Genomic DNA, 10,449 nt, shown 5'->3' with positions numbered 1-10,449 from the left:
ATAGTCTTAATAGTAGTTCTGGTAGAGGTCGCAACAAATTTGGAACATACCACTTTTTAACTTTTTTACACCGAAATTTACTGTAAAATGATAATGCCTTTTAATTACAGGTCAACCTTCAGTAAATTTCGATGTGGTGTTGCGCTGCTTAGGATTAAAACTGGAAGATATATGAATCTAAGTGTTGAAAACCGCACTTATCCATTTTGTACAGGTAGTTGAGGATAAAAGCTATGTAATTCTAGACTGTTCCTTTATGAACACTTGTATGTTCACTTGCCCCTCATCGGTGTGGGTTCGAGCAACACTCGGGGCGTTGAATTCTTCATGTGAGGAAGCCATCCAGCTGGCTTACGGAATGTCAATGGTTCTACCCAGGTGCCCGTTCGTGATGAAATAATGCACGGAGGGGCATCTGGGGTCTTCCTCCACCACCAAAGCTGGAAAGTCGCCATATTACTTAATATTGTGTCGGTGCAATGTTAAACCCAACAAAAATAATGATATTAGGTTTCCCTTGTTATTAGGTAAGCCTCTGTTGTTTGTAAAAACTTTAAATTGCTATCTAAGACAAACCAGCTTAGTACAATGTTTACTAATCCGGCATTGATACGTATATGTGCCAGAACATGTTTTTATATATTACAGCAACGCAATTTTTATCTTTGTAAATAGTGTTTATTATGTACATGATCTTCTTTGTAAAATTATTTTTGTTCTGTAAAAGGTGCAAAGACATGGCTACACTTTGACATTATCAAAGCGGGTGCTGATTTCTTAATTTGAATTGTTTTAAAGGGCACTTTATGGTTTTAATTGTAGTAATAGCTTTATTTATTATGTTTAGCAACATTTACATAGCTTAAGTATCTTACTGGGAGTGTTACGATACCTGTATATGAATAATAATTTTAGTCTCTTATAATTCTTTTATTAGAATGGCTATGTAATTTGATTAGAAGATAGATTTGTTTTCAAGTATAAATCATTTGTTCTTTATTTATCAATATTGTTCGTTTTATTTTAAAATGTATTTATTCATTAAGGTCATGGATAAATCTATATGCTTATTCATTAAATATAATTAATGTATAGTTTTATTCAATTTTCCTGTAATATCTTGTGTTTTTATATCTTATCTCACCGTCTAGAGCTGATCACCTGACCCTCAATATGTACGACGACGCCCTAAATTGAGTATACAAGTCAGCACTGTATACTTCTTGGAGACATTTCTATTAATAGAACATTCTAAATATAAACTGCTGATGTTATTCTAAAAGTAAACATTTGATGTCATTCTGGAAAAGATTCAAAATGGCCGCTAGTTCATTTCTTATATGCAAATGAGTTACTACTTATAAAATCCAATATGGCTGCCGCGCACCTTGCTATGACGTCATTCTCACGCATGAGCAGTCCTCGCCCCAAACCGTTCACTATACTACTCAGGACTTTACCATCAACCGCAACCCTAGCCGATCGGTTTGAACATGAAACAGAATTTCTTGTTTACTGTCAATAAACCTCTTAAGTATTGCAAGAAGTCCATAATCAACATATTTTCAAAATATTCCCGTGTTTTCTATAATAACATAAGGCAAAGTGCGAATAGTGAAGTAAATTTAATTACGTCCAAATAAATAGGGGTGTCAATGCAACGAAATAAATCAATTTTACATATACGACAAAGCTTCGTATCTATAAATACTTTCAGAATAATATTCATTCGTATGCAACACCTTATCTGTGTTATGTATATATGCACATCTGTAGATACTCTACGCTAAAGTTCTACTGCAAAATATCAGTAATTCACGACCCATTTGTTAATTTCGTATGAAGGTCAAATTTCTTCAAGTAGCATTATCCTCCACAGTTGTGCATGTGTGTACCATTTGAAACAAGAGAAACTCATTTCCATATCTTTTTCCTGGTATCCAGACCAGTTCTTGTACACCATACTCCACTAAATCTACTTTTGTATTTAAAAGCAGGGCTCTATTTTAATGTTCGCGAATGCTGCAGGGATTTGATATATAGTCAAGGAAAGAGGTGTGTTATCTCACATAATTTATATTAAAGTTACACATTCACTCTGAAACATGCATCAATTTCTATCATTAAGATATTTGGGACCTTTGGTTAACGTTTGTATCAATCGAAAAATTGACTATATCATATCATGATAGAAGCCTTTCATTTTCTTACCATCTTACTGCGTACACCCAAATATCGGCAGCCTATCTGGCATCAAGGTAAAGTTATATTCTATAAAGAATATTAATTAAATGGATATAATGTGTGTAAAAATATAAACATTAAATGTTATGATGACATATTTTTGCCACGAGATAGCTAGGTAGCTATCGCGATACTTCAAAAATTAAATTGATTAAGCGAAGTTTTCTGAAAAGATTATCTCATTAGTGGAAAGTTTCCTGGAAATTTACATTATAATCTCGATACCATTTCTGTAAGTGCCCACAACTGCCATTTACTAGCTATATAGTAATTTCGATATCGTCAGAAATTATCTAGATATTTCGAACTTTTCTGAAAAGATTTTCTCAATAGCCTAAAGTGTCATGAAAATAAGAAGCGTATGTAGAAAAAATAATTTATTGCGAAAATGTTTTCAGAAAAATGGACAACTTTGCTTGAAATTTTGAAATATTATCGTAATAGCTACCAAATATCTTGTGGCAGTTTCAAGCATTAACGCGAAATTTTGCGCTAAAACATTTTTTTCAGGAAATAGAGTAATATATATATAGAAATTATCATTTATTGAGAAATGGTTTCAGAAAAAAATGCACACTTCCTGGAAAGTTTACAAAATTATCGAGATAGCTATGACTAGCTATCTCGTGGCAAAATCCAGCATTACGATAAACTCTTTATGTGGAATGGCCTTAATCTATACTTAATCAATAAAAAGCAATTTGCAATTTTATCTATGGCGTCACATTTTGATTTGTAAACTTGGCGGAATCTTGTAACATTTGACAAACTGTAACTGTTCGGATTATTTCCAACGTAAATATTCACGTTTATTATTTGTAATTGATTTGGATATGTCTAATTGTTTGTAATATCAATTTACTTAGGCTGTTGTTTATGAAGACACATTCTTTTCTAATTGACAGAATTCAGCTATGGAGTCAACAAAACATTTTATCACGGTTCATAGATCTCATCTATGTTATAACAGATTAGTGATTTTTATTGTTTGAAACATTGATTTATTTTTCTTTCCAAATATGTGAATTAATTTAATGAAAACTAGATACACGTTCAAATTTTGGTAGAAAAAAGAGTTTGCTGTGAAATGTAAACTTGATATCGTGTAAACCGCTACACTGTTTATAAAAATCATGCTATAATTGTACGTTCCCATTCCGAAGCATTCTTTTGCAATTTACATGAATATTTTGTAAAAAAATGCTCTAAAGATGCTTTGATATCTGTCTTTGTTCTTACTGGTGTTTCTCTTTTGTTGTTCTGCCTTCTGCAAATACATTGAGCACATCATGCACTTGTTTAGTTTCCTGTCTTTGATATATACAAAAGCAAGATGGTGGATATTTATTTTTGAAACAGGGTATGTGCCTTTCCTTTTATTTACATTATAGTACATGTATCACATACTTCTTTATCAAACCTTTGTTCCGTTTAAATAATTATAGTTTTTCTGAGCATTGATATGAATATGGGAGATTTTTAAACATGTTGAAATGGTAACAGAAGTTGTTGTATGACCGAGATATGTGCTCAGTTTGTTTTAAAATACGAACATATATTGACTGAAGGTTGGCAGGGGCGGATTGGGAGGGGGAGAGGTACTGACCCCCAAGTGTCTGTGCTCATGAACATCTGACTTCATCATGCATGTCCAGTAAATAAATGACCCCGTGGCTTATCACTTTCGGTGCACATAGACGGCACTTAAAATAGTCTTTGGGGTAACACTTACGAAAATGCTGAAGAAAACTGTGCAAGAAATTATGAAACAAAGCGGGGAGACGACATGAGTTCAAGACATTTCTTTAATATATGTTTGTTTTGTATGGGGAAAGCAAGAGTTAAGGTTTATTATAAATCAACATTTTACCAACAAAACGAGACCAAGCGACATTAAGTTGTTTATTTAGTTGTAAAAGTAAACACCATTATCTGATATGTACATTGATCTGTGTATGTCGGATTAGAAAGTATATAATTTCAATGAGAGGTACAGAAAGAAATCTTGTGAAAAGAATTAGTTTACATGGTTTTCAATATTTTTCCGGGGCTCCGCTAAATGTTTGTTATACTCTGGCTTTCGCCTACACAATTTATAAGATTCTTTATTTCAGGCCATCCTGTAATCTTTGTTTTGTTGTTTTTATATTTAAAAATCAAACAATGAAAGGGAATAAAAGTACACATGTATTGGATTTAGCATGACATCAAAATCACAGGTGGCAGTAACGTACGTAGGATACCGTATGGGTACATGAGCCATATGCTCTTAAATTTATTACAATTATAAAGTTTTCTTAGTTACAAAATGACAAATGGCCATTCTGAAAAAAAATGCACCTGTGACAATGAGCCATGGGAAAGGCAAGTAAGAACAGTTTAACATGTGCATTGCTTCCAGGTCCGTATTTTTTTTTCAAAACAATATTTCCTTATCAATGAGTGACCATCTTTTGGGCAAAAGAATCTTTCAGAAAAAAATTACTTCAAAGCCCAGTTCCAAACCGTTTACGCAACAAGGTTAAAGGTCAGTAATTCAAATCCTTCTTTGTTTCAAATAAAAAACGACAAATTCAGGTCGTCTTTAAGTATTTTTAGAGAACTTCACTTTTTCCTACACCTATTTTTCATGGAAGTTCTATCACAAATTAACGAAAAACTGAAAAGAAAATTGGGGGTTGAATACTTCCTAGTGAAATGCCAATCAGTTGTGATCTGCTACCCTAAAAATGGCGCATATTTGCTCTCGTCCGCGCAATAAACACCTACTTCCGGTTTCGATCTGCAAAACTTGCCATGTGGGGTGTATGAACATGAAAACCGTCTCTTTTCATGCAGAATGTATTCTAGTAGTAAAAAAATGGTGATTAAAGCACTCGTTCTACACGAATTTGCGCAAAAAAATGGACTTCTTTATTATGGACTTCTTTCGACTACACCACGGAAGCACATTTTCGACCGAATTACTGACCTTATTCCTATAAGAAATGTTTCTTATCAAATATCACACAATTTTCATTTCTATTTTCAAGACAGATGTAATACCAAACATACTGCCAAGTTTCATTGTGAAATTTCGAGATTTTAGAGAAATATAGACATTTAATAGAAGCCACTTCGTTAAAATTTGCCTGAAGGCATACAGGCACTAAATACGAAAATGGCGCGAAAAAAATCGCATAATGGCGGATACAAATAGTCCTCAGTTTTCCTTTGCACTGTAGAGCTATTTTCCTTATTTTCTTTGTACTTTTTTTGCTAAATTCACATGACAGATCTATGCTTGACATGAAGGTAGCATTTTCATAATGAAATAACAACATGACAATTTTTCCTGGAAACTTAGATCATACACCACTGTCGCGGAAGAGCCCATTATATTACACCACCACTACAATTTGGGGTCTTATTTTTAGCTTATTTTGCAGTTTGTGTGTTTGACTGAAGTATTTTTCTTGCATCAAACATGACCCCCATCTTTCCTTTGATTTTTATTCAGCACTGACAATATTCTTCAAGAAAATATAAGTTACAGACATTTAAAAATGGGTCTTAATGTGTGTTGCTGCCATTTTAAATATGTCAATTTTATATAGAATAAAGAAGTACAGCTATTTAGTGTGTTGTAACCTAACATCCATCTGAATACGACTCTTCCAAAAAGTATTGAACAGTACAAAAGCACGAATTAAGCTCGCTCCTTACTCTAAACACTAAAAATGTTTATTGATTATAAACAGTTACGTGGCAAAACTTAATTAAATTTCTATTTTTTGCTGATAAATTTAACCACTATACATTTAAGAAATGTATTAAGCTAATGTCTTCCAACTTCGTATATTTCACTGGACAAAACATTCGCGCGTGGTGCTCCAAAGATTACTGGAAGGGAAAGGGAGACACATTTAGAGCTATCACTAAATGTGATTCATACCTACACCAAAAGCCTTGATTGAAAAAGGTTATTATGTTAATGAATAATTTTCACTTTTGAATACTGTTCACTGTACCTTTGTATTCAATCTGGGAGATAATTTTATACTTATTCAAGGAAGAGTTATGGTTTTGTTCTTTCGTGTTTATGTCATTTTATCTATCTATCATTGTGTAAGTTATGTGGAATTCACTCCAATGGCTCCAGAATCATTGTCTTTAATCATAAGCTGCGAGAAGGGGAGGATAGTGTTCTTTAATATAAAGCAACAACAATAATATCATACATGTTCACGAATGAGTATGGTTCTTTTGCCCTTCCTTTCGCTTCATTGTCATCATTGAGACAAAGTTACTGCCTTAGAGTTGTAATAAAAAGTACAAAAATTCACATAACCTGATCGTTATTAGGGCAGATTGATGATAGTTGCGTTTTTCAATTCTTCTTAATGGTATGTATCATTGTACCAATGTATATTAAAACCACTTCAGTGGAAATAATGTCAGTCTCTTCAAAATTACAAATGTGAAAAATTTAGTGCAGTCGGAAAATAGGACAAGCAAATCAGTCAGAGTTTTAATGTTCACTTATCTGCTTATCTTTCAATGTGTAAAATCACATTATATTCCCTTCAACCAACTCATTTTTAACCTAAATCGCCCTTCCCGTCGTCTGTCCCGCAAGGCCGTCACCTTGGGAACCCCGGTCGGATGGCTCTGGAGGAGAAATGGTACCCCACTGCTCGGACTGCCTCTTAAACCTTAAAAATTGAAAAAAAATGCACAAAAACGGAGAAAATTTTATCAATATCAAGTTATAGTTATGGCGCCTTTCAATTCCTCTTATAGAAATGTGTCAAAGCGATTGCATACACAATGTTTTTCTTTGATTTGACGGAATTATTAATTCCAGATAACCCATATTCAAACTTGACCTAGATTTTATCCAGACAAATATCCTGACAACATTTCTTGAAGATCGAGATAAAATACAGTCTCTATTGCATGCACAAGTTTTTTCTTTGATTTGACCTAGTAAACTAGTTTTCAATTTATGTTAGTTTACATACCAAATTCAATAATTCTGCTATAAATCATTTCCCTTTTTCACTTGGAAAATGTAGCAAACTTGTTGATTCCTGTGGAGGATATTTATTCAAAGTCATTGAGATTTCTTGCGTGGTTTTGATTGAATTTGAATATAGAATTTCCTCCAGATATGTTTGTAGTACAATATCGGTATAGTCATCGTCCTACATAAAAATGTGTGTTAAAATATTTGAGATGTTATGTACTCGGCATAATTATTCCTATTTTTAACAAAATTTAGCGTATTTATGTCTTTAATTTCAGAATGTATCGTGTTCCTGAACGCTCATACGACACGTCATTGATACTTTCAGATGTTCTTGACGAAATTGGAGTGAACGAAAATGTGGTTTTGAAAACAAGGCGACAAGGTCTGATATGTGAATCTTTAAGAACAATAACATACCGACTAAAAGGGGATAATATGACAATGTATTGCTTTGGCAGTCAAACTGAGGGCAGTACAACGATAGGAATCGATTCAGACGCCGATCATCTTCTATGTATAGAAAACTTCAAAGTCATAACTGACGCAAAGGACTGGACACCTGGTTTCAACCTTTTGATGATACAAGACCGCAGTACCTCACCTGGGTATTGCCTTTTACAAATAATGGATATGAATAAACCTTTACTTTTAAACAATGACAGGATTGGAAGACTGTTGTTCAAAAATAACTTTATGGGAATGGCTTTACTTGAAGATAGGACACGACAGGGACCGTCAATAGCGATCCCGGGCCAGCTTGGTTTCTGTGATCAAGATTACGTATGTGCGTTGCGATGTAAATCGTGGCCTAAAGAAGCACGGAAGTGGCTAAGTGAAAAAGGGGCGGGAAAATGGCCTACAGAAGAAGTGAAATCTTTTGCTGTGGACAATGGGTGTTTTCTTGTTCCAGTATGCAGCAAGAGAAGTGCATATAAAGATTCTGAATGGAGAATATCAACCTCTCAAGCAGAAAGAGCTTTAATGTTTAGTTTAAATATCACGCAGTTAAGATGCTATGTATTGATGAAAATGATCCTTAAAACCTTCATCAATCCTAAATTTGGCGGAGCAATTACTAGCTATATATGCAAAACAGTTGTGTTCCATTGCATAAAAAACGCAGATCCGCATATATGGCAAAAACAGGCTAGTGACATGTTTAACGCTTTGTCTTTCAGTTTTACAGTACTGTATAATTACTGAAAATTGTCCACACTTCATAATCAATGAAAACAACCTGATACTTGATAGAATTTCAAAGGAAGTGAAACATAAGCTACTTGATATGTTTCGAATAATGATCCTCAGTAACGGGTATTTCTTGACGGATATAAAACAGGATGATTTGGGCTTTCGCCTTCTGAACAAAATGGAGGAAAATCCGATGAAAGCTGAATTGTTGCTCTCTGATATCAGTCAAGAACAAGTTATTGCAGGTAAGCTACTGCGCATAACCGCTCAAATCTTAACAGACTTTCATGAAAATCTTATATCCGATTTAAGAAACACCAGCCAAAACAATGCAATACGTTTAACACGTTCATATATCAAAACTTTGTATTACTGGTGTAGAACTAACAACAGGACAGAGCGAACAGGATGCATGCTTATGATAACAAGCCTTTGCTCAACATTGGGTGCAATGTTAGCGTCTAGAGATAAACATAGCCAAGTTTGTTTATCTGATGTAGCCATTAAATGGTTGTCAGCAGGATTACATTCGGACGTTTCATCTGGTAGGCTGAAATTGGCATCGGCTTATTACTGTGCTGGTGACATTCCTAGAACAAATCAAGTTCTTGATGACGTTTGGAGAAGGTATGATCGAAACGTCGTTGAACCTGTATGTGCCTGCTACAACTGTAAAAGGACACCGGAACGTATGGGATATAGAGTTTTCGCTCAATGTCATGATGAAGACGCCATTAAACATGTGCTAGCTTTTTGCGTCATGTTTTCGCGTCACGAGATTAACAGTGTTCCTAAAAAGCTGCAATACGAAATGTTCAGAACTACAATGTACGAGTATTCTCAACGAAGCCTGAATAATACGTGGATGGATATGGCTGTTATAGATTCATATATATATCTTCTATTCCTGCGATACAAGACAAATCGTAGACCAGGAAATGATACTGAGACAGATGCTTTATCAGATCTAATTAAAGCCACAGTCACAGAGCCCAACCTTAGACACCGAGAAACAGCTATGAACATAATAGGACAGTGCTTTGAAAAGAATGGGCAAGTTAACGCAGCTTTGACATGTTACATGAAATCACTAGGTATGCGCCCAGCCATTAACGCCGCTAAAGTCCATATCTGCAGACTGCTTTCGAATATCATAAATAACTGAATAACTTAACTGCGACAAAGAGAGGTACAGAAGTGGCATTTTAACAGATTTGAAAGACATGATTTATATGTACTGCAACTTCAATGATAATCGTTTTTAAGGTAAATAGTCGCCCAGCTATTCATATTGTATGGAGAACGAGAATGTCTTGCGATCGGAAAAGATTAAATTTTATTGCGACATATACCAAACTGTTAGGGAATGTCTGAAGGTCAGAAAAAGACATGTCACCTGTCTTAGTTCCGCTACTTGACCGATCTATCATGTTATCAAAGCGGCGGCCAAGATTGACTGACTTTGCCTTAAAATTAACTTAATGACACAGCAGAATTTAATATTATTATTTTGGGATATTTGTCGTCGGTGTAATAACAATATTAAGTAAATAAACAATTAAATGATGTGAAATTGAAATATACCCACTTTATTTCAACACATTCTTTTCTTCTTGAAAATATTTGTTTAGTATGTGCAATTACAATATACGAATATCATGATATTTCAATAGTGTTAAAAGTTTTTTATATATATATATTTGTGCTTTGAACTATTCTAAAGTGATGTATATATGCCAATATGTTCGTGTTCGTGTTTGTAAGCTTGCAAGTTTATAGTCGCCACATGTAATCCATATAGGCGACTCCCCCAGGAGACTGTTATGCAAGATACAGAAGACGCTCCGCTTCTAGAAGTTTCCCTGATTCTTTAGCGTGCCAGGTGAAAAACAGCTATCCCACTGTTAGAAATTTTCAGTTGGGGGAGCAAGGGCTCGAATTCGCGGTCCCTGGTTTCTTAGTGAAAAAGTATTACCACTCGACCACTGCGTTCACTCTGTTTC

General features: G+C 34.4%; 1 protein-coding gene across 2 annotated transcripts; it reads left to right on the top strand.

Annotated features, from left to right (window-relative positions):
- Nucleotides 1-2,935: 2,935 nt before the first annotated feature.
- LOC123541135 (uncharacterized) lies at nucleotides 2,936-10,078 on the top strand. 2 transcript variants are annotated; one of them, XM_053525746.1, is made up of 2 exons: nucleotides 2,936-3,039; nucleotides 7,531-10,078. In XM_053525746.1, the coding sequence occupies exon 2, from the start codon at nucleotides 8,541-8,543 to the stop codon at nucleotides 9,609-9,611; it is 1,071 nt and encodes a 356-aa protein (XP_053381721.1). In that variant the 5' UTR covers nucleotides 2,936-3,039; nucleotides 7,531-8,540; the 3' UTR covers nucleotides 9,612-10,078. Both variants share the same exon structure in this region, with proteins under 2 accessions (XP_053381721.1, XP_045182476.2).
- The last annotated feature ends 371 nt before the right edge of the window (nucleotides 10,079-10,449 follow it).

This window comes from Mercenaria mercenaria, chromosome 16, assembly GCF_021730395.1.
Source record: "Mercenaria mercenaria strain notata chromosome 16, MADL_Memer_1, whole genome shotgun sequence".
Lineage (NCBI taxonomy): Eukaryota > Metazoa > Mollusca > Bivalvia > Venerida > Veneridae > Mercenaria > Mercenaria mercenaria.
The sequence above is the reverse complement of the archived record's forward strand: the minus strand, read 5'-3'. Positions and strand labels throughout refer to the sequence as shown.